Source organism: Mytilus californianus, unplaced genomic scaffold, assembly GCF_021869535.1.
Source record: "Mytilus californianus isolate M0D057914Y unplaced genomic scaffold, xbMytCali1.0.p SCAF_8, whole genome shotgun sequence".
NCBI lineage: Eukaryota > Metazoa > Mollusca > Bivalvia > Mytilida > Mytilidae > Mytilus > Mytilus californianus.
In genome coordinates, this window is record NW_026262734.1 from 49,246,714 (window position 1) to 49,272,945 (window position 26,232).

The following is a 26,232-nucleotide window of genomic DNA, read 5'->3' on the forward strand; positions in this document are numbered from 1 at the left end:
AAAATATTCTGAATCAAGATTTTCCCCATACCTTATATTGTTAAATTTAGAAAAAAATAATTTGATTGATAGCGTCGAAAAAAATCTGACTCAGACAAAAAACCATAATCCCCTCCTTTGAAGTTAAATGGTTCCTTCCTAATGGTAGATTGTGTTTAGAAGAAATACTCTCAAAGAAACTATAAACCATTCAAATTCGTTTTTGCTCAAACAAAAGATATACAGGTATACATCTCCATCTCCTTGCATTTAAAATTGTACATTTCCTTCGTTTCAATTTTTGCTTATATTTTGATTTGATTAGCTATAGTGACTTTCTTTAACTTCCAATATAGATCAAGTGAGAAAAAACAGGTTCTTTATAAAACAGTTTTTAGTCCGGACGGTGACCTATAGTTGTTAATTTCTGTGTCATTTTGTCTCTTGTGTAGAGTTGTGTCATTAATTGGCAATCATACCACATCTTCTTTTTATATTTAGAGCTGAGGAATGGGGACTCTTAGTTATATTTACTTGTATATGTATATATATGTGTGTGTGTGTATTCAAATCAGTTTATTGTTTGTTGTTGTTATTATTTGTATTTGTCACAAGTATCATGTTTAACAAATTTTTTATGACAATACAGAATTATTATATAATATTTCATTGTCTCGTGTGCTTGATTTCTTCTACGTCTGGTATTATCTGTATGACAAATCAACTCTTAGATCTATTAGCTATTAAAAAGCTTAATGTCTAAAACAAATAATTTCATAAGAAAAAAATGTTTGTTCTTGTCTTTCTTGTTTGTACAATATTTATTATCATTTTTCGCGGAAAAAATATATTTACCAACACTCGAATACTCTACCCAGTTCCAGGGTCTATCAGTGTGTTCAGATATTTCAAACTAATTTCTTTCATCAATTTATCTGCCCATGAACAAATTTGGTTTAAATCAAAATATCATCGGAAGCTCTTGGGGAATTATTAACAAGATAAGTGACGACCTCACCGGTTACAGCACGAAAAACAACACGTAAACAGTTTACAGGTAAAATAAAGGTAAAATAATTAGTAACAACTTAACATGTAGATATTAATGTGTATTGTTATATTCACAAATCTAACAGCATAGTGTATGCAACATCTGTTAATGTTTATTGATTAAGACTTTTCTAGATTTGACGCTCGTACCTTCTACGAATTTTCATACATTAAATCTTTAATCAAATCGGATTTGTTCAATTTGTTGAAAGTTGAAACATTGCCTTTACGTGACACTCAATGGAAAAGTTTTGTGACGTTGCACTGAATTCATATTTTCTAACAGAGAGACTTTTAACGTGTAAAAGTGACTTATAATTAAGTGACAAAAAGACAGTTTATCCGTATAAACTGAAACTATCGAATTCATTAGTTTGTTTATGCTTACAGTAATATTACAAACAGTGCTGATATTTCAAGTGCATTGATTAAATAATTCGCTTGGACTGTTCGGAGTAACAAACGGAAAGCTGTATATTTTTTTTACTTATTCTTAAAGAAACATACTAAATGGAAATGTACTTTTATACTTTATTTTATATATTATTCACATATGTACGTTGTGAACTTTTTACATCGCTAGCTACTATGGAACATGGTTTGATGGCAGAACAAAATATGGCTGATAAAATCAGAGAATATATTTCCAAAGAAAAAGAAAGACTACATGCATTAGATAGGCAAGTATCCTGAAAAAAAAAATAGTAAAGAAAGAAAACATTATAAATTTCAAACAAAATATTTGTTAATTATGGAACATGTTAAATATTATTTTCGTTGCTTCCGTTCTTTGACTGATGAGGGTTTGGATTGGCCGGGGTTTATAGAATAGAGAATAATTGGCCATACTACAGAAAAATGGGACATAAAAGTAAAGAATAGAGAAAAAGAGGCAAAAGAAATAAACAAAAGAGAATAACAGTGTGCATAGGTATATAAAAAAAAAAGAGATACATGGGCAAATTAAAAAAGAGAAAAGTGGCCGGAAAAACACAACGATTACAGAGTAATAAAGAATCCCCATCCAGCACTCTTGAATAAATCAGATTAATTGAAATACTTTCTTTAATGTCACTTCGTGTAAATCAGTACGCTGATCTTTGTAAGCCGTAAGTTTCACTGTGCATCATCTCATTGCCAGTCAAATAACAACACATTTGCAATTGACGGACGAGTACATGCACTCGTGCATGTTGATTGATTGTGACGGATGTCCTTTCCATGCAGTTATATCAGCTCTTTAACTTTCGTATAAAAATAATGAGGTTCGATCTTTGAAAAGACATTGCTGGTCTAAATACAAATCTGGTATCGCAAAATTAGTATCTAATTCTATAAGTATAAACCAATATTCATGATCTGTTCATTTAGAATTCTTTTATTAAAATCACAACAGACGACCGAAACTTTTGTATTATGTCATATTAAATCTTAAAACATGTATGTATATATACTTTTGAGTGACTGTCTATAAAACATCTATACACAGAAAGAGTTAAAGTGGAAGTGACACAGAGAGAGAAATTCAAGACATACCAGCAATTGTTTTATAATTATCTCTAACAATGCTTGACGCATATTGTCATTATGACATACTATTCTTTCTTTATTATTATACAGAATTAATTAATAAATATAGTGGAACAAGAGGGTCAGGGTATAAGGGGTAATAAGACTTTTCGGCAATTTGTTTTTATTAATTGTATGAATATGCAAAATTAAAGAGGGGGGTGTATCCCGTAAAATTCACTAGCACGATTTACATGATGGTACCGCTGCAGCCAATCCACATCTCCTCGTGTAGACAATTGTAGTAATCTTAAGTCATTTTGATACAGAGTAATTTGTTGTTTCATTTTATTGTGTATTTTTGTTATTGCATTGTTATAGGTATTCAGTACTAATGTATTGTAATTCTAAACTAGATTACATTTATTTATTTATTTACTTTTTCATTTATATATTTATTATTTGGGAGACCTCAGTTGTATACTGTAACCTGAGTAAATATCGAATAGAGACTTTTTTCAACAGCCATTTTAACAAAGGCTAATCTAAGGCAGGAGCGGATCCAGCCATTTTGAAATTTTCCAACTCCCGGAACACCATGAAACGTTTACATAATAAAAAAAAAACAATCGAAAAAAAGGGGGGTTCCAACTCCCGGAACACCCCTCCTGGATCCGACAATACAAGGGATCTCATGGAAGATTCCTGCTGCATATGAGTAAAAACAAAAATTACACGAGGTGTGATCGACAGACGACTTTTTACTGAAAAGTTTACTACCGACGAAGAATATTTCCAATTTCCCCATACATTTCCATGTATTCTTTTTACATTGATATCTCTGTGTTGTGGTTAGTCTTTTCCTATTATATAAGTTAATTACAAGACTAGGAAATGGAGTTCATGTACATAAAAAAGTTTACATGTAGATCTAAATGTTAGTCTAAGTATGTATCAGTCAGACACACTTAACTTGTAATGGATGTACGAGCACATGCAGTTAGCAGTGCACTATTTTGATTGATGGTAGAAGATTTATAGGAAAATATGTACTTTTGAATACAGTATATCACTAACTTTTGTCCGTATAAGTCTATTATAACCAAGTGAGTAGATGATAGTTAAGCAATACTCGGGGGATAGTAGGAGGGGTATCTTTTTATTTTTGCATCCGCTTGATGGTGTTAATATTTGAGGGTTAAACTGTTTGGAAAGGTTAGTTTAGGAGTTTGTTTTTATTTGTTTGCATTATTATTCTTAGCTTGCTGTTAGGTTTTATACGCAGAACAAATATAAAAAAACAGATATAAACTTTTTGTGAACCACTACACTACACTACTACATCTTTCATTACGTACAATGTGTTTCACGTTTTTTCCCTTAACGTGAACTTGTCACAAAGTTTAATATATACCTATTTACCTGATATGATGATGTGTTGAGATGAAGTATGCTAGCTCCACAAAGTTTAATATATACCTATTTACCTCTGATGATGTGTTGAGATGAAGGATGCTTGCTCCACACAGTTTAATATATACCTATTTACATATGATGATGTGTTGATATGAAGGATGGTAGCTCTAGATAACTCAGTGTTTTAAAAAAAGTTTTTAAAAAGTTAACAACACATGACTATGCTGTTCATTTATTTTGGGAGGTGAGGGGGAAAACAATACTGAGATGATAAAGCAATTGTGGATTCAGGTGGGGGCGAATCCCCCCTTTCCCCCAATATTTTTTTTAAATGTAATTAAGGTAAACTTTTAGCTAATTTTACGTCAAAATAAGGTCCTCTAATTCCTAATTCTTAGGAGCGCTCCCCCTCCCTAACATCAAATCTGGATCAGCGCATGTGAAGACCTTGAAGACTTCATAATAATTAAAAAAAAAAAACTGTATTTTTGTCAATAATCACAAAATATCCTGATATATTACAGTGTATTTTAGTTTTGTTTGTGTTAGAAAAACTAAATGAAGCAATATAATATATTGCTTAGAACATGTAAAGTATTTTCTGGCGTAAGCGTATTAGCTTAGTGTAGTCAACTGGACATGAGGCTTAGCAAAACAAATTTTCACATGACACGATTTAAATGAAACAGTATTGACCAAACTCACGTTTAAGACTCAGTTGATAAAATATTAAAAAAACCTATAGATGCCGTGTTCCTTTAGGCAAAGTTGATATTAGACGGTTTTCGACTACTCTATGCGATACCTTTAATTGCATGTAGTTTAGTGCAATCTGTTCTATCACTTACTTATACTTTCTGATATAACGCTAAAACATTATGCAATTGATTTTAGATAGTAGATCAAACGTTTGGGACAAATTAAATATCCACGTGAACATATCATAATTAAAACGACCAGTAGCTAACATAAACGCACACAGCATACTTTTTATCATTGCTATTATCATGGCTATGTGGTTGGTAGTTACACTATGAAAGTATTGATATTATATTAAAAGTAAAATTATAGATCGAATTTATGATTAATAAGCTGCATCATCTGTCCACACGCAGACACGAGGTGGGATTGAGGTTAGATGAACATTGAAACTTTTGTTACAGTTTAAACTGTTGATACCCTGCACAACCTGCACATAACTATTTTCTTTCTACTTAGCTAGTGTTGTGATTACCTTATGAAGCGTGTTCACGTCGAGTGTAGGAAATCTTGGTTTCGATATCATTTGAGCAATCCAGTATAAATTTTCATTTTTTACCCCGATCCCTGCCAACATCCCCCCTCCCCTCCCCCCCAAAAAAACCCCCAAAAAAACCAACAACAACAATAAGCCGAACAAAAAATGGTACGTTATCTAATACTATTAGGTGTGTTTTTGTGGTAGGGTAGGTTAATGTCTCATTAACGTATACCACACAACTCCTTTGGCCCATTTTCGGTTATTATATTAAAAGTTTACGAATAAGTACCAATTTCTAGATAAAACAAATAAGATAATGAACAAAAAAAAACTTTTTATGTCAAGTGTTCATCAATAAAATAGCAAAACAACTATTAGCTGAAATATCCCGGAAGTCATTTACAAGTCCAGTTTATATAACAATATGGTTCAGGTTATTGAACAAACAACTGCTTGGATGAGGGAAACGATTACATTCAGTGCACACTAGTTGCAACAATTGCTCTTATCACGTGCACGATTACCTCAATATGGAAATTTTGATTGGGCAAAATCTTTTCAGTCGTCTGCCTCGCCTCTAAAAATTACTTACAACAGTCACCAGCTGTTTCATAATCCACTTATTATATTTCCATTTCGAAATAAAATCCAGTATTGCATGCTCAAGATGTTTGTAAGACTACATCAAACATTTCTTTTATTTTAACGATAAGTTATATTAATACATAGATTTCCCCCATATAATGTACATAACGTTTTCTTGAAGCAGGTTTTGTACTGCATATTTTCAATTCAAAAATATCGGAGGGTGTGGATGGGGGTCACAGAATAGAGAATAATGGGCAGAAAATATAAATAATAGAGATAAATTGGACCAAAAAAATTAATATCACATCCAGTAATTCGTGTAAGATTTTAAAAGAACATTAGGTTTTTGCTTTCGCTGTTCGTGTACCTGTTCCACCAATTTGATCTATATACATGTCCCTTGGCTTTTGTCTGGTTCATACAACAGCATGCTAGTCTCGTAAGGACTCGTAAGGACTAAAAATTAGTAATATTGCCGAACAAAGGATGAAACTTAACATTCTGTCTCACAACCCACAAAATGCAGGAAAAAATTGTGTACAAAATCAAACAAAATTAACTAATCTATTAAACTTGTATGTTTTATTTCAGATTAGCCGATTCCTTTGATGAACACAGTCGGCTAGGTTTAAAGAACCCCAATGCTTACCTTGGAAACCCTATCAATGCATTCTTATTTGTTAAAAAGTTTACAATTGATTGGGAAAAATACGTTGAGGAGTCAATAAAACACAAACAGACACAAGGTATTGTATCAATAGTTTCAAATGTCTAAATTTAAATCATGATGACTGAAATTTTTTTTAATTTAAATCATGATGAATGAACAATGTTTTTAATTTTCATTTCAGTTTTTTGACTATTTTCTTTTATCACATGTTTTCATGAAACATAATAGTATATATCATTTCAACAAAAATTGTATATTTTGAACTCTAAAATATAAGGACATTGCTGAAATTGGGAGAAAAACCACCCACTTTGCAGAAGAAACGACAGCGGCAAATTATTCTATGAACCGAAAATGGGCAAAATTAACTTTTTCCTTTGTTTTGTCGTCAAATCTATATATATCCAATTAGTTAACAATTTTTTGAAAATGACGTCATTGCACATATCAATTTGGCAAATGCGACGCGTGTCTATTGAAGTATTTAATTTTTTGTTTTGAAGGATTTAAGAAAGGGAACTTGACACAGAAATTTAGAAAGGGTCTGGATGGGGTTAACAGAAAAGAGAATAATGGGCCGATACAACAGAAAAATAGGCAAAAAAAACCCACACAGAACAGAGAAGAATAGGCCAAAGAAAACTAAGAATAGAGAAAATTTGGGTGCTAAAACAGAAAGAATGGAGAATAATGGGCAAAAAATATAAAGAATATTATAGAGAAAAATGGGCAAAAACTATTAAGAATAGAGAAAAATTAGATAGAAATGAAGGACCCCCTCAAGACCCTCATTTGTGGTTAACACTGTCATTTACTACTTTCTGTTCACATTTATTTAGTTTTAAGCATCACTGACAAGAAATAAAATTTGAAATGTGTGAATATTACATCTATGTTCTATGTTGTAATCGTGTATTAGTTGTAACAAAGTTCAACTTATTACAATAATAAACATATGACATTGAGAAACAAGACATTTATCAAAATATTTCTGGTCACATGAAAAGATTACATGTAACAACCAACTTGCGGCCAGTCAATTGATTTAGCACATTGCAAAGTTGACCTTAGATAAATTTGGCTATTTTTAGGTCCTTTTTGGTCATATATAGCTCTTCTGCTGTTTAGGTTATTATACATTCTTGGCTTTCAAATATTAGGCTTTGAGCGTTCCTAAATCCAGAAAAGCGCTTCGGACGCATGCAATTTATAACGTGTTGTTTTCATTTTTTAAAGGGCAATCATGTGACGACTGCTACTTAATCTTGAACTTTCCGCTTGAATGCATGTTCAACAAGATGAATATTATAAATTATTGAAATGTATCCCTTGCTATATTAAAACAACCCAAAAATTCTTTTGTAACTCATTCAATGGATAATTATGCGGAATTTGTCGTTTTTTTTTCAGATTTAAAGGACAAAAGTTAATACTTTTTTATTTATTAAGTTCATCAAAATATAATAACGTACTAAACACCTGTTTGATCGGAACAACATCTTCAATCTCGAAGGTGTTCAACTTGAGACATGTTTCGCGTTACTTTTGCGTTTTTTGTAGTGAGATAAAAAATGAATGAGGATCTTGATAGGGGTCATTCATTTGATTATTCTTTAATTTTTAGACAATTTTTCTCTATTCTCTATTTATTTTGGCCATTATTCTCTATTCTTTCTTTTTTTTTGCCTATTTTTCTCTAGTTTTGATTTCTTTTGCCCTTTATTCTGTACCTTTTGTACATTATTCTGTTTTCTGTAAACCCCATCCAGACCCTCGTAATTAGCACAATTATTTCATCATTATTTTTAGTAGTTATACTCATTATATTATTATTATGTGTTCGACTGTTATTTACTATCTAAGTTCGAATAAATAGTAAATCGGCTTGCCATAGACATTGCTTTTATTCGTAAAGCGTTTATTTTCAGTTACAACAGAATTTAATACTGATCTAGATCGCTTACGAAAGAGATTGCCAGATGAAGAAGATCTTACTGGATCGGTTCAAGCTATACTTCGATTACAAGACATGTATGATATTCCTGCTAAAGAGATAGCCGAAGGATCAATAGGTGGCTTAAATACTGGAGAACTTTCAGGTAGGTTACAATGTACTACTTACAGAAGGCAATAGTTAAGCCATAGGTGCTTGAGGACAGGATCCTGTGTAGAGCCCCCATAGTCCCTCCCCGTCATTATCATAAATTCCCGATTTTCCACTAAATATCAGTTATATCAGAGACATATATACACAGAGATTGGCAACTCCGTGAAATCCCGTTAAAAAACGCGGCCCGGAATGAGATTCTCGTCGATATAATTATTCTACAACATGTAGACAAGTCAGGGATGAATAACCTCGATAGCTAATCAAGAAAAGTAATAGGAAAACTTATTTCAGATCAAATAAATTCTTTTTCTAAAAAACTACTTGAAATAATATATTATATAATAATATTTTTTTAATGTATTTATTGAGAAAATATTTTTTTCTTTTTTTCGGCATTTCTTTTAATTTAAAAAGTAAAATCTGGTAATGATCATGATATTACAAGAAACATTTCTTTGCTAAAGTTTGCTTCTAAATTACACAGTGAAATTATGTGTGTCCGATTTTCCGGTCATTATTTCCTTAGAGTTGTGACTGTGGATTCACAGGTGTGCGATTACGCAAATTTATTGCCCTCCGATCACCTGAATTTTGCCGGAGGTGAAGTTCTAAGTGGATTGTTACTTGGTAATTGTTTTTACAACTAAACAAATTCTGACATTATTTTAACCATGACCAGAACTTTATTTTAACAGAAACACTGGGCTATACTATGAATAGGGTAAACGGACAGAAAGTCACAGGACATAAAGTCACAAATTGGATAGGACAAAAAGTCACAAATAATGTATTGACAATTGTTTGATTATATAAGAGAAAGATCTTCAAATAATATATTTTTTTACATTTATTCATTTTTAAGTGTGTATATATGTCTCTGGTTATATGTACCATATGTAAACCAATATGCCATATCTTTCTCTGAACCTCTATAGTCGAGTATCACATTAATAGTAAACATATATATTTAGAGTAGAAATATGGTATATTGGTATACACATGGTACAAATGAAGGGGAGGGACTATGGGGTCGGGCTCAACACATGCAGGGCCCTATTCTCATGCACCTAAGACTTAAGTGCAGTTATATATAAGGGCCAGGCCTGGGGTAATTCATGGTGGGAACCAACGAAAAACGGTAATGTTATCACACTTTTCGAATGAAACATGAACATAAGTAGAAAATCTTGCATGGTATATAAAATATCTTTTCGGCCATAGGAGATATTAAAAATTATATGTAATGCATTTTAAAAAGGGGGATAACTCTTGAAAATACGACATGATATATAATATCTAAGAACACATATCTCATTAGACTGGCGAGATTTTCAAAAACGAATTTCATATTTTTTGTTTCACCAGTAACGGAATGAAACATACTTAAAAGCTCTGTGTTACTTTTTTACTCTGTGTCACAGTTATACTGGATCTTGCATGGTTTTAAAAACACCTATAATTAAAAGTATTTAATGTTTATAATTATTGTTCTTGTTGAAGACATTTCAAATAGTTAATAACGTGGATATCACACTTATGCGTCTGTCTGAAATACCATGTAGACTATTCCCTATTCTATTACGAAATGCAATGAAAACATAAAAGCTTTCATTTGTTTCTTTTTTTTACCATGTATCACTATTAAAATGAACAAGAAACAGCTGAAAAAGCATTGCTATTTTTTCTAGTTGAAGAAAATTTAAATATATACATACGTGCATGGACATTGCACGTGTTCGTTAGTCTTAAATACCTCTCAGACTCCCCCCCACACTATTTTTCACACTAGAAATGACAAATGATATACCCGGAAAAAATATAAACTAACAATGTATCTGTTACTTGAAGGCGAAATATGCATGGTTGTACATCTGTCAGGGTATGGAAGATAACTATACTATTCATATTAATGTTCGTTAATATTTACAATCTGCAAAGAGAAAAAGACTAAATATCGAGTCGAATCGCGTCTATAGATGGCGCTGTGTAAATATCATTAGTTACTACGTTACTTGAAAAAAATATAAATAATTTTATAATTTGTTTATTTGTTTATTTGATGTTTGTTTGTTTTCCATTTCCATACACCCTTCCTGCAAATAATTGTTTTAAATTAGATAGTATGCGATCTTAATATTATATAATTCTATTATGTTATTGAAAAAGCCCAGGTGAAAGATACCACATGCCATTGGGTATTCAAACTCATATTTCGAAAACAAACTGACAATTAATGCATGCATATCGCAATATACAAAGAACGATCAAAAGACAAAAAATAGTATACAAAACACAACATTGACAACTGATAACTGCGAAACACTAACCCCATGCACAAAAACACAGGGACTTTATGCATATATCTATCAATTTATCAGTTGTTTTACTCTTTCTATTGTTTGGTTTTATTTATTTATCTAAGTTCTCAATTTATCTATATAGTTATTATTATTTCACTGCTATTACTAATTTCATTATCAGCTGACGCTTGTTTTGAATTGGGAAGGATTGCATATGAAGATGGCGACTATTACCATGGTTTTCATTGGATGGCAATAGCGAAAGAACGACTGGAGAAAGAAAGAAATAAAACGACAGAAATGTCCGATGTATTAGATTATATGGCATGGACTGCACATGAGGTAAAACAGTAAGGCGACAGTAGTTTACCGATGTTCAAATCTCGTAAAAACACTATGAAGAGATAAATCAAGATAACAAACAAAAACTGAGGGTACCGTATCAACTCAGAAAGGAGCGAGACTAGATGCGTCGATAGGATTGGCGTTTCCTGCTATGAATGCATCATACGCCTTGAAAATCCATATTCATTCAGAATGTCACAGTCGGAAATAGGATACAATCGGTAAAATTACAGAACAAACGACTGTATCTAAAGATCTACGACAGTATTTTATGTTTTAAAACTTGTGCCTACCAATATAGCTACCAAATAAAAATAATACTATATAAATATGGTGCGTCTGAAGCGGCTATTGTGGATTTATCTTCACCGGGAACGCTCAAACCTAAAATAATTGCACGCAAGGGATGTATAAATACCATGTTATAAATTAAACTTATTTCATGATTCTTATAACAAATGAGAGCACATTGACTATGGTATTCGCGATAAACAATGAATACAGTGAATGCAAACGTTCTATTCGAAACTATTTAAATATTCAGTTGGCAGATACTCTTTCGTCGTTTTAAAACTTAAAAATAGTACTCTATTTTATTTAAATGAGTATGATTGTTTACGTTTCTTTTCTGACTTCAGCTAGAAAACGACAAACTTGCTCTGGAGCTGACGGAAGAATTAATAAAATTAGGTAAGGCTTTAAGTATCGGAAAAAAATACTTAGTGTAAAAACGTTTGTGATAAAAAGACTTATGATTTGGTACACAGCAATCGCTTTTCGTCCACACAAGACTCATCAGAGGCGCTCAAATAAAAAACGAAGACCAACTCAGATAAAGATATAGAGGTGTTTTTATACATGTTCATGACTTCTCTATTATATACGACCTGTAAGAAAATTTAAACGAAGGTTTCAGTAAGAGGTAAACTAAACTATGATTCTTCTCCTTCACTCAACGAAACGATTGAACAACCGTCAATACACGATGTATTCCCGCCTGTCGAAGAACATACTGACCTACTTTCTATTCCACCTGAACTGTTTAATGTTCACGTAGAAAATTTGCAAGATGCTTTCTGAAAGAAAGAAAGTGAAGTAATCTTATTGTAGTCTTATATTAATTATTTCTTTTGAGAATAGATAACACACAAAAACTACTTAAGGTCCTGTTAAGCGTAAACATTAAAAAAAAATTCAAAAACCTGCGCCAGTGGTTGCCTATCTTGTATTTAGTTGGTTGTGTAATCTATGTGTATACATACATGTACTATTTTCAAATATCCGATTTTATGAGGTTGGTATGTCTTCATTGCTGACGTCATTTATATGATACATTCGTATCATACATTGAAAATGAACTCGACTAGTCTTATTAGGTCGATCCTATTGTTTCGAAGCTCTTAAGTAATGTTTGAATTTTGCTTCGGACAATTTTTGATCTACAGCGCAACTGATAAAGGTTATTACAGACACACGAGTCGAGCGCAATAAAACTGATATAGTGCCTTTATTTTACTACTACTTGGACAAAATGCTTGGTTCATAGATAAGTAGATACAATTGTTAGAAATATGAAACATATTAGAATTTTTGTAAAATGTTGTTTCTTTTTTTTATTTTAAGTTTTGGTTATCATTTTTATTTTAAGTTTTTGTTATCAAAAATGTCATCTTATACTTGACTTACAACAATACTCACACTGCAATTTTGATTTTACCGTTCGTATTGGTAAACACAATTGGTTTTACTGGTTATATTTTTTTTTAGATCAACTTATAGGTTTTACGATTAATATAACGATTTTAAACGTTTTCGCCAATTACGTCTGCATAATTTCGTCATTGATACGTCGAAATTTAAGATAATACCACTAAGTTTTCTTTAACGTTGCGATTTTTTAATTATTGATATGACATTTGAAATGTATTTAGGAAAATGGATTAATGAAATCAAAATGACTGTCAAAGTCCTTTAGGCGCTACAATTTCACATCTGCTATGTCACTGCTCTTCTAAACCCGTATGCAAACAAAACAGGTCCATATTGAAATAAACCAAACATTTTGACATGATGACATTTCTTTTAGTCACTGTCAATAACTTTCAAAATAGTATTTCATTTTAAAGCATTACAAAGATCACTTACTTTCTAACATTACATTAGTCATACACGTTGACCAAAAAAGTATAACAAAAATACCGAACTCCAATGTAAATCCGAAAAGGGGAAGTCCACAATCGATATTGATCAACGGAACAAGTGAAAAACAACACTTGGTACAGGCATTTTCCGAAGAAAATGTTGGGTTGAACCTGGTTTTATAGCTAGCTCAACCTCCCACTTATATGCCAGTTTTTTTATAGTTCCATTATATTGACAAAATTAGGTAAGCAACCCAAACAGACATAATAGGTTGATTTGACAATTATTGGGTTGTAATCTTCTAGAAGGGCGCACACAATATATCGATTTGTGCACGTGAACAGTGATTTGTTAAGCAAAACACTTTCACAAATAAGACTTTGCAGTGACATCGTTACTTTTGATGGTTCATTTCTTACTGATTTTAAGTAACTATGTATTTTCATATATTATTTTGTTAGATTTATGTTATACATAAGCCAAATTTCATTTTGGAATTCAAAATTATTCCTTCGTGAACCTACCATTTCCGCCAAAAAATCCTCTTACCAAATACTAGTATTCAATAATTGATTTTTTAGAATATGTTAACCATTCTTAGTTAAGTTAAAAACAGCTTCAAGTAGAAAACAGGGGCCTCGGTGGCCGAGTGTTCTAAGCAGTCGAACTACTGTATCACTAGCCAGTCAACACTAAGGTTGTGAGTTCGAATCCCGCACGGGGCAGGTGCACTCGACTCCAATCTTAATTGACTAGGATTGTCAGTTTTCCAACCGAAGGTCGGTGGTTCTCTCCGGGCTCTCTGGCTTCCTTCACCAATAAAAACTGACCGCCACGAAATAGTATAATAGTGTTGAAAGTGGCGTTTAATACCAATCAATCAATTAATCAAGTATAAAACCATTCGGGAAATGAAGCTTTATAATGATTCTAACAATGTTTTTTTTAATTGTTGCTCTTTTTTGCGAAAAAAGAACTGTAGGGTTTAAACTTTATTTACAATTACAAATAACATATTGTTTGCTTAACCAAATCTTTTGTTGTATGCGTAGTGTCTCAAAGTTCATTTGATCTTGACATTTTTCACAAACCCATACTGTGCTGTAATGTTATTTCTTTATAGAAAAACTTAATGAAATATTACTTTATTTTATATCATCCATCCTTTTTTATTTTCTCAATCATGCTGTTTTGTACAGGAGGTAACTTTTTGCATGTTTTCTTTCCGTGGAATTTTACATATTATAGTGTTATGTTCCACATTATTTAATTCAATACAATATATAGTTTGCAGTCAACCATTTCTCTAAATCTGTATACATTTTAACCTGAAAAGTCATACGTTCTATAAATTTGTTTCTTGTTATTTTCCGTCATACCCATCTGGAATTTTGAACTCGGCATTTTTTCCTTAAATTATTAGAATACATACAGACATTTATCAAAAACTAACATACACAAGATGTACGAAGCAAAGCAGAATGAATCTCAAGCTATGTGGACATAAACTCATTATATATACCAGGATTACAATTGTGTACGCCAGACGCCCGTTTCGGCTACCAAAGACTCAACAGTAAGTCCCAAATCAAAAAAAGTTTTAAAGTCCAAATAAAGTACGAAGTTCAACAGCAATGAGGACTCAAAATTCCGAAAGGTTTGGCAAAATACAAGTGGTCTTTTTTTAAAATTACAAGATCGGTTAAACAAAATTGCAAAGATGACACTATATGAACTTCTATAATTTTTGCGGAAACTTCTCGCCGTCATTGCGACGATTTATTTATTTCGCGATTTCCCGATATTCTTGATGTATTCATCGGGGAGATCCAAGTTTAACATTATCACGATGATTTATATTTGCGTTATTTTTTTACTTGCGAAAATCGCAAACAATTAGTTGGTTTACATAATTGATCAATTATGTGTCGCATTATAAGTTTTGATGTTTTTTTTTCCAAATATTTTTCACATGAATTAACCTAAAAGTTAACCACTGGCAAGACCAAGTATTAATTTTTGAATTGCTTGTATCTTATTTCATTTATGTTGAGTCATTATACTATAAAGATATCCAATATATATTCGGGTCTAGTATATATCGTCTTTATTTTAACCATTTTAGTTATCTTTAAAATATTTTAATTTTTATCTTCTCCTTCGTATATTTTCTTTTATATGTTTTCATATTCTGTAGTTTGTGAAAGAAGTTCTGAATATTTGTTAGGATTTAAACGTAACGTAGATTAGAGGAAATAGTTTATGACGGATTTTCAAATCTCATAAATTCATTAGGAAGATCCAAACCGAAAGGCGCGAATACGGCATACGTCAAAATGATAAACGTCTCAGCCACGCATGCATCACCCACCACGGTAAACAACACATTAAAAAAAACCACACGAATAAAAATGATATTGTTTCAGTTTATACATCCGCAAGATTCGAACATGTATTCTTTTTTGTGAATTTATCTTTCTTTAAGGTTTTTTTTTCTATTTGTGACATTATCTCAAGAATAGTGAGGGCAGTGACGTTTTTAAAAAAAATCTTAATAGCAATTTACGTTTATTAAGTATTAGTATCAAAAAAGTATATTTAAAATGCCATGCCCATATGCGATGTTTTCGTCACAATTTAATCAACAATTTGTTATGTGACAAAACAATTCATCAGGTTGTGTAACATCAACAACATCTAGCAAGGAGTTTAAATGGTGAGCAATAGCCTACTGTACATCTTGTTGGCTCAGTTGTCTGGTATATCAACGATTTAATATAGTTCTTTTGTTTATAAAATCTCTGCTAATAGTTATATAATGTAACAAGAGAATAATGTTACAACTCTCTACGGCAAAGTTGAGACTTTTATGCATTTTATTACCCTTTTGTGTTATAGTTTCTAAAGTTTTATTAATATCTTACTATATCATGACATAGCTCTTTGTTTTTTAAATTTTATCCAGAATTCTGATTCCATCGCATGAGGACCAGTATGTTTTACTTTCAACCTCAGAAGGAAAACATTTTTACAAAGTACTAGTTATATGTAAAATGTGTGCATCACTAATTATGACCATCACAATTAGCTATAAGAAGAACGAAATAATTATATTACAAACATTACAGTTCCAGATCATTTACGAGCAAAGAACAACAGACAAGATTTTATTGAGAGAGTCAAGAAAGCATCCAACGACACGTCCCGTGTGAAACGTGACTTGACTAATACAACTCACTATGTACCAAAACCTACACCTGAGTACAATGGGACTCCAGAATTACGATCATATAAGCGCTTATGTAAAGGCTTGGATGTAAAGGTTCGGTATGAATTTGTTTCATATGGCTTGTTAAATAAATTCTCGCAACTACTGCATTAAACGTAAAAAAAATTAAGTCACTGCCATGCGGTGGTCACTCGTTATGTTTACTATCCCGAGTCAATGGACAACTACAGAATATTTGTTTTTTAAGATGTGGTTCCTTTGGGCCTTGTACTCCTAAGATAGGACGTTTTTTAAAAATATAAAACAAATATAAGTTGACGCCTTACACATTGCGTATATAAAGTTAATGAAGAGGAAACACTATATGATATTGCATTTGACATAAAAGAACAGAGATTTTACATAAAAAGGCTGACCGAAAATTAAATCCATTATAAGCATGCATAGATGATCTCAGCAGATCATAAAATTGAGAATGGAAATGGGGAATGTGTCAAAGAGGCAACAACCCGACCATAGAGCAGACAACAGCCGAAGGCCACCAATGGGTCTTCAATGCAGCGAGAAACTCCCGCACACGGAGGCGTCCATTTACATTTATATGAAATCCATATTCCTGTCAGTCCATTTCAAAGTATTATTTAGAATAACACGAAAACAACTTATGTCGTTTATGTGACTAGACAAATGTGCAATACCATCAACTATTTTCGTTTGTTATCCTATTTCATGTCGTACTTCTGGACTGTTTTACAAAAAATTATAGACCCGTGAATTTTTTTTCTGTTTTCTTTTAACAATAAGCCTCGAGAGAAGATGAGCAGTATAGTGTGCAGATATCGACATAACAACAACCCACGACTACTTTTGTCACCTATAAAGGAGGAAGAGGTGTACAGGGATGCAAATATGGTTCTGTTTCATGATATAGCTTCGGATAAGGAAATGAAAATTATCAGATCTTTGGCCATACCAAAGGTATATTAATTTAATGCTATATAAATTGAGTGATACAATACATTTAGTAGATTCAAATCGTCTTGGTCGTGAGAGGATGAGGATGCGGCCGATTCAAACCAAACAATTAACATTTTGTTCTTGTGGCTTTTACGCCACGCTCACCAAATTAAGGACTAAAATCAAAGTCATTTAGATTGAGGCGAGAAAACAAGTGTCCATGTAATGTGTATACCTATGAGTGAGTAAGGAACATGGAATACAAGCACAACGTGTCATAGTAGTGCAAGACATCGTTTATTACGTATAGAGTCATGAACGAAATACTATATTGCATAATTTACAAAAGTACCATAAATACATGAAGTCGCAGTTGTTTTTAACGCTGTAAATTGTATTGGAATTTTATTTACAAAATAATCTTGGCATCGTGTTGTTATCGTTATAGGGCCTAATGAATTCTAACTATTAAAATGTTAAAAGTCTGTGTAAGAACTTAAAACAATTAATATTGCAAAGTTTCTACACACCCTTATGCGCATTTGAAAAAAAAATCGATGACAGATGGAATGGACTGTCTTTTGTTAAAGATGTCATGTATTTTGTGTTCTTGTTTTACATTGCGTTTGCCGATCGCTATCTGATTTACACATATGCTAAAATACACACTTTAAAAACTTTATGCATCCGAAACGTTTTTTTATACCTAGATACCTTATTATAATGTTATGGGGATCTTCTACTTTTATGTGGTTTTACATTTTATGGTAAATAAAGCACAATACAGGCTTTTATTGTCATCTTATTGCACTAAAAAGCTAATATAATTTTTATTCATTACATCAATTGTTATATTGCAAACCTGAGAAGTACTAATCTGTAAAACACACGTGCTAGAGTTTTCTTTTATTGTCAGTATGCCTTACGGTAGAACATTTAATATGTGAACCTTATCTATTTGATTAGAATAAAACAAAATGTAGGGACCATGAAATGAGACCAACACAAACAAAAATCACCAGAAAATGTCATATAAGGTGGTACATAACACTACAGGGAGATAACTCTGTAAAAATCAGCTGAACGTTTTAATCACATTCTATTGTTAAGGAAATATCAAGCTTCTCAATGATAAAAATTTAAGTCAATGTGTTTGGTACTACAATAAACAACAATTACCAAAAACAGACAAACAAAACCGAAAACAAAATGAAAATAAACAAAAGCAACTATACGAAATTAAATTGAAAAAGACATCATGTCGTCTTAAAATTCCAAAAAATATCTTTCAGTTATTTAGAGCAACAGTCCACGATCCGACAACAGGAAAACTAATTCATGCAAAATACAGAATAACAAAAACGTAAGTTTTAAATTATATATCCCTATTTCTTTTTTTCAACTAAATACACACAACCACTTCAATAATAGTTATAAACTGCGACGATACTACTGTAGCCGTAATTAGAAGCTTGTCCTCCAGTTAATGTACAAAAACATTCATATGAAAATAAGGAGGTCTGGTATGATTGCCAAAGAAAAGATAAAAGGCAAGGATTTGAACAACAAGTCCTACTAGCCCGTCAAGTACGACTAGCCTGTCAAGTACGATGGACACCGGAATTTATTATTAGATATTCAACATATAATAAATATTGCATACATTGTTTGAATAAACTTCCATAAATTTCATTTACTGATCATTTACAAAAAACTAAGAAATCTCCTCCCCGTACCAACATTCAAGGCACGCCCAGGAAAAACCAGAGATAAAACCATATAGAAAAACGATGGTCATAAAAGCTCGGGAAACCTGTGTTCTCTAACAAAAATACCTTTCGAAAGACCGTCTCATAGGAACAACTCGAGAATTTGCGTTGATAATGAACTTTCAATCCCAATGAAAATATACACTAATAGTCTATATAACATTTTGAAATTGAAATACAGTAAATACAGTTCAGTAATTTATCCTTACGGTAAGGAATGAATCAATTCAATATTTTCTGTTATTATCATCCTAAAAAGTCATAAAAAGAACAACAGATTTCTAAATGGAAACTTTGCTAGCAATAAAACCAGGTTTATTCCACCATTTTTTTATAAGTTAATGCATGAAACAAGTCAGAAATATGACAGTTGCTTTCCATTCGTTTGATGTGTTTGAGCTTTTGATTTTGCAATTTGATAAGGGACTTTCCGTTTTGAATTTTCCTTGGAGTTCGGTATTTTTGTTATTGTCTTTTTGGTACGCCAGACCTGCGTTTCGTCTACAAACGACTGATCACTGGCGCTCGAATAAAAACATATGGAAGACAAACATAAATACAACATTGAAGAGCATTTGAAAACCAACATTTGAAATAGTTGTAACAAAGACGGCGAATGCAATGTATATATGTGGATAGATAAATCTTAGTGTTTTACATAATTCAACATTTTATGAATAGTAAATTTACAGAAAATGAAAGTATTAATGAAATATCATATCAACACGAAATTGCTGACTACTGGGATGGTGTTACCCTCGTTGACGAAATACCTCCTAGTAGTGATCGTAAAAATTCCACAAAGATACCGAGCTTATAATTTGGTACATAAGACGCGCGTTTTGTCAACATAAGACAGCGGCGCTCTAATAAAACAGCTGAAAGGGCAAATCAAATGTAAAGTATAATAACATTGAAAACCAAAAATTTTGTCGAGGCAGTCTACGTATGTGGGTAGAATAACCATAGTATTTCGTAGTATATGATATTGCATAAACATTAAACATATTACAGAAAATGAACGTCTCAAAGATATTTCAAAAATCTTCTGTGACTGGTTTTGAAGCTGCCATTTGATCTCTCTCTCTATTTTATATATATATATATATACATTCACAAATTTTGAAGGCCATATATACATATATATATGGCCTTCAAAATTTGTGAATGTACCTGTTGAAGTTTACTGAAGTAATATTTGTTAAACGTACTGTAATAAAACATGTGTTTAAAGTACCTACATGAGCAACACAACGGGTGCCACATGTGGAGCAGGATCTGCTAACCCTTCTGGATCACCTGAGATCAGCCACCGGTTTTTTGTGGGGTTCGTGTTGCTCAGCCTTTAGTTTTCTATATTGTTTTCTTTTTATACTCATGTTTGTCTTTTTTGTCGTTTTTTTAATTTTGTCATGGCCTTGTAAGCTTGTTTTCGACTGATGAATTTGAATGCCCTTTTGGTATCTTTCGACTCTGTTTAACATTTATGTGTATAATATAAAACTAAAGAGATGTGGTATGATTGCCAATGAGACAACTATCCACTAAAGTTCAAATAAAGTGGATGTAAGCATTATAAATCTGTTTCTATTGTTCTCATATAACAATAATTTGTTACTGCTGATCGAAGTCTTATCTATTAAAAGCTCAAAATAAACCTTAGTAGTTACTGGTTCTTTAAGGGCATACGATACAGTTGTGATCAAACGGTTACTTGTTAACGAAAATTTGCATACAAACTATTTTTCCCTTAGCAATTCTAAAATATGTAAAAAAAAAAATATACCTTCATGTGCTACTTTTAGAGATAAATGGGGTTGAAATTTTAGACATTTACTCCAAATTTCAGATACTTGGATATTTTCATCCATTGGATAGACATACTTTTCTTTTTTGTTTCAAAAGATAAACACAAAATGATTTTTGTAAAAACATTTGGAATATGTGATTAACATAAGTATGCTCTAAATTTGAGCAACAATTCTTTAGAAATAATTCATTTTATTAACTTTTCATAATTTTGGATAAAATACAGGATTTCTTGTGTATATTTATCTACAAAAAAAATCCATCGTTGATTTGTTCATAAAATTTGGTACAGATAATCTTCATACATAATCAAACCAAATGTCATTTTAAAAAATATGGGTCAATGCACTCGTTTTCAAGCGAATGATAAAAATTAGTAGAAAAATACATCTCTTCCCAAAATGTCACAGTTCGACGTTAACATTTACGTTAGCAACGTCATTATCTCACCTGTAACTGTATCGTGTGCCCTTAAACAAGATAAAAATCATACTTTGTTTCTATACATACTTGTAGGGCATGGTTAGAAGATCGCGACCATTCAGTCGTTGAAAGAGTACAAAATAGAATAAAAGCTGTAACAGGTCTTGATTTGGATTCAGCAGACTCATTACAGGTAGGATTTGATCACATTTTAAATATTTCTTAAGGTGGTATATAACACTACAGGGAGATAACTCTGTAAAAATCAGCTGAATGTTTTAATCACGTTCTGTTGTTAAGGAAATATTAAGCTTCTCAATGATCAAAATTAGTGTTTGCAAACTACTATATATCCAATGAAATTTTTCCGATAAAGTAATTGGTTCGAGTTTTTTGAAATTTTTATATTATTGTCAAAGGGTCAAAGTAAATGTATATATATATCGTGGATTCATTTTTGTACATACATTTCGTGGGTTAATCGGGTTAAAACGTCACCAGTGTCTGAGCAGAAGGTTGATGAACCAGGGTTATGTCAAAGAACGTCTCGTCCTTTTTCTAAAAAAGTTCATCGGAAGATACTAAGACCTTGTTGATAAATATTCCGTATCAACTTCACAAATAATACATGATAGTCTTGAAGTATAGATTATAGATACTGACGTTGTTTATCATCTTAATTACATGTTATGATGTTCTTTTATTTGTCTTAATTTTTTGTATATCATTAACCTTTACTGTTTAGTTCATTTTTGGTAATATCCTTTTGGCGTGGCTTGTTATTTATGCATCCCGCCATTGTGTTGTTGTGCTGTGATAATTTTTCGTATTCTTGTCTTTCATTTTTGCTTATGTGGTTTGTCTATATGCCATTTTGTTTTTTTTGTTGACATATTTGTTTGTTTTTATAGTGATTAAGATTATAATATAACACAATGTTGACTGCTGTACCCATATTTTTGACATTTTTACCTATTATTTCTGTTTGTTTTGTTCACACATTGTTGTCAATATAATGGAATTTCGTGCGACTGTCATACAAGTGAAAGGTTTAGTTAGCTATAAAACCAGGTTTAATGCCTGTACCAAGTCAGGAATATGACAGTTTTTCCCCGTTAGTTTGATGTGTTTGAGCTTTTGATTTTGCCATTTGATAAGGGATTTTTGTTATTTCACTTTTTTTTTTGGAACAACGAGTTTTAAGTGTTCAGCAGAATACATATTTATTATAGGCTTGTGTGAATGAATGGGTGAGAATGATAAGTACCGATTATCAGGTTGTCTCCATATTGATATTGTAAAATATCAGCTGCGAGACACAATATGAAGCTTTTTGTTCATATTGGCCAATTTTTGACCTTTGAATTTAAAAATCAAACGATATTATGAATCTTCCAAATAACATTCTTCAAACGTGAATACGACATTAGCCTCCCAGATATCAGTGTTCATAGTTTTGAGATATGTCTTACATATATTTATTAAGGCTTCAAACATCTTGCATTTAGTGCAGATCTGAAAAAAATTTGCAAAAATAGCCTCGTTTTGAGATCTTGTCATTATTATTTAGTTATGATCTAAAGTTTTTCCCAAAAGATATTTTGCTACAAGATGTATTTTACAAAGATAATACCGCATGTAAAACATCTTTTTGCGTAAAGCATTGGCTCATCTTTTTTTTCAGTCCAAAAAAGTATATTTTTTTTTATTAAATATGTTCGCTTTCACACGTGTATGACATCATATTCACATCACAAAAAACCTTTATACACCAAATTGTCCAGATTATATCAAACTTGTCATTCATCAGTAAGGTTAATATAATTTTTTAAAAGCCAAAAAGCGAAAATAAAACTTTATGAATTTCGTGCTTCCGAAGAGCTGTTCTGGATTTGTGGAACGATCAAACCCAGACATTTGACAGCCAAGGATGCGTAAATCCCTAATGAGCCATGTGACCAAAAATGACATAAAAGGTAAAGCCAAATTTATCTAAGGTCAACATTGCCGAAGCAAGTTGGAACCTTAGTTTCTGAATGATTTTTTAATCTGTCAACGGAGAATTTAAGAAACGTTTGTTATAAATCATGCCGGTATCAAAGCACTGACTAATGAGCTAAATACTTTTACATTTTTGCAATTTCACAGGTAAAAAAGTTTCTAATCATACCGTTTCCTTTGAGAAAATTCCGAAAGCGAGTATCAGCCAAAATAAAAGAACCGTCAATGCCACATCCCATTGAGTTCACGGTAGCCCTAGGAGGTCAGTCAAGTCTAACAAAAAGTCCGTAAATATACTGATAAACATTGGCGTGAACAAAAAATAAAATAGCAAATTTCTAAGAAACTGTATGCATTTATTACCCGTCATGCAATTTCAAAGTCAGATCCAGTAGTAAATGTTACAGCTACAGTAGTAAATGTTACAGATCCAGTAGTAAATGTTACATCTAGAGAAAAAAATGGAAATAAAATAAATAACTTAGATCGAAAGACACTTTTCAAAAATACATTACAAAGGTTTGGTAAAAATCTCTAACTGTCTGACTTTATATAAATTTACAGGTTGCTAATTATGGTATTGGTGGTCATTACGATCCTCATTATGACTTTTCAACAGTAAGTACTGTTTATATTCTTGTTGATTCTCACACTCGTATATAATTGCAACTGGCTAATTATATTATTTTTTTTTGGGGGGGGGGGGGGGGGTGGTAACGATCCACATTATGACTTTCCAGTAGTTATTGTATTAAAAACTATACGAACCGCGGCGGCTTTTCTTTAAAATTCATTCATTTGCACTACGCAGAATTGCATTTATGTATTAAATATGTTTCAAAATCAGAATTAAATAGTTTCAACCCTTTTTTCGTATAGTATGAACAGAGTGCATACTATGTCATTGAATTTATATGAATAAATTGAAACTACATTAGTTTACCGATATTCAAACTTTATCTCGAATAAACTCCAGAAGGTGCGAAGATGGGTGAGTCGACAGGAACTGGATAAGCGTATCATGCTATGTATGTACCCACACCAGTTAAAAATGTCACAATCGGGACACATAAATCACAGAATAAATGGGAAAATACATTCCTAACTATTGTGGGTATATATATGATATACTAAGTTAACTTTTTACTCTAATATTAAAGTCTTTATTTTACATGTTAGAAATGAATTGTGTGGTTATTTGTGGACATATGTGGCCTTTTTTTGGCGTAAATTACAAATTGGCAGTTTTTTTTTGTAATCTATGTGTTCTTAGCTCTATGGGTATAACACAATGATTCGACTGTATGTCAAAGTTATAAAGATTATGTAACTGTTTTCTTAAATTGCCATTAGACAATGTTTTCTAGCATCAACTTAGACGTTTGATTCCAATCGACATTATTTTACGTCATTAATGCGTTTGTTCGGCATGACATCAATGGTAGTATGCTGGTAAAGGGCAGAATTTAAAATCCCATATCAATAATTACTGAACTTATGTATAGTGATTTTTAATCATGGCATCTTTATTAGTTTAACTCATATGAATAACAAAAATATTTAAATTTATTATATAATACAATTTTGGTAATCTTTTTTTGTCTGCCTTTAAATTACGGTTAATTTTTTCTTTTCTAAGTTTAATACGGAATAATTTTTATAAAATAGAATTTCAAAAACCTTTCGGATTTTTGGGTCCTCAGTGCATTTCAATTTCGTACTTTAGTTGGCATTTTTATTTTCTTGATTGGAGCACCACTAATGAGTCTTTTGTTGATCATCGAAATTGGGAACAAAATTATAAGCCTGGTATCTTTGATGAGTTTTTTAAAAGCTAAAACACATTCTCCCATATCAAAAAAGATACTGGAAAATTTTCAAATAGAAATAAGAAGATGTGGTATGAGTGCCAATGAGACAACTCTCCATCCAAGTCACAATGCGTAAAAAGTTAACAATCATAGGTCAAAGAACGGCCTTCAACACGGAGCCTTGGCTAATACCGAACAGCAAGCTATAAAGGGCCCCAGAATGACTAATGTAAAACAATTCAAACAGGAAAAACTGTAGACACACTATAAAATATCAATTGAAATGGCACTGTGTGAGGGGATAATTCTGTTTTCGGATAGTTATTTTTAAAACCCGCACTGTATGTTAGGGGTTGTCTGAAGTTTTCCACCTGTACATTTACTGTTTTAAGTACATCAGCATGACATACCAGTAAATGAATATTGCGGGAGTACATGATGCATTTCATATGTTTTACCTTTATTATGTATTTATCATTACAGAGAGATGACGAAGACACATCTGAATTGGAGAAAAGAGATGGAAACAGAATAGCTACTTTTCTTTTGTATGTAAGTAAACAACAACAACGTCTTTTATCTAATTGTCAAAAAATCGTAAAGGGTACCGTGGAACCCTGTGTATCGCCTGCGATGCTGCTGTCAGCGTTAAAGTATAATGTTGACTGTAAACAGTTACTCCATTTATCAGTAAAATACAGAATTTAATGATAAATCTAAATTTTTCTTTAGATTTGCTATTTCTTGATTTTGAAGATTAGCTTCTGTCCAAGTTTCATGAAAGTCCATGATTATTCACAAATTTATCATGTAAAAAATTTGATCGCAGATACAAAAGGGACATTCAAACTCACAAGTCGTAAATAAAATAACCTGACACTGCC

At 31.8% G+C, this 26,232-nt stretch overlaps 1 protein-coding gene across 1 annotated transcript in view; it reads left to right on the forward strand.

Annotated features, from left to right (window-relative positions):
- The first annotated feature begins 1,119 nt into the window (after positions 1 to 1,119).
- The window catches only part of LOC127711304 (prolyl 4-hydroxylase subunit alpha-1-like), a 30,513-nt gene continuing 5,400 nt past the window's right edge, over positions 1,120 to 26,232 (forward strand). The window contains exons 1-11 of the mRNA XM_052217299.1: positions 1,120 to 1,709; positions 6,374 to 6,528; positions 8,381 to 8,551; positions 11,044 to 11,204; positions 11,846 to 11,897; positions 16,478 to 16,671; positions 17,383 to 17,556; positions 18,828 to 18,898; positions 21,630 to 21,729; positions 24,102 to 24,155; positions 25,832 to 25,900. Of these exons, the coding sequence (XP_052073259.1) occupies positions 1,540 to 1,709; positions 6,374 to 6,528; positions 8,381 to 8,551; positions 11,044 to 11,204; positions 11,846 to 11,897; positions 16,478 to 16,671; positions 17,383 to 17,556; positions 18,828 to 18,898; positions 21,630 to 21,729; positions 24,102 to 24,155; positions 25,832 to 25,900 (1,371 nt within the window). The 5' untranslated portion in view covers positions 1,120 to 1,539. The remainder of the gene's footprint in view (positions 1,710 to 6,373; positions 6,529 to 8,380; positions 8,552 to 11,043; positions 11,205 to 11,845; positions 11,898 to 16,477; positions 16,672 to 17,382; positions 17,557 to 18,827; positions 18,899 to 21,629; positions 21,730 to 24,101; positions 24,156 to 25,831; positions 25,901 to 26,232) is intronic.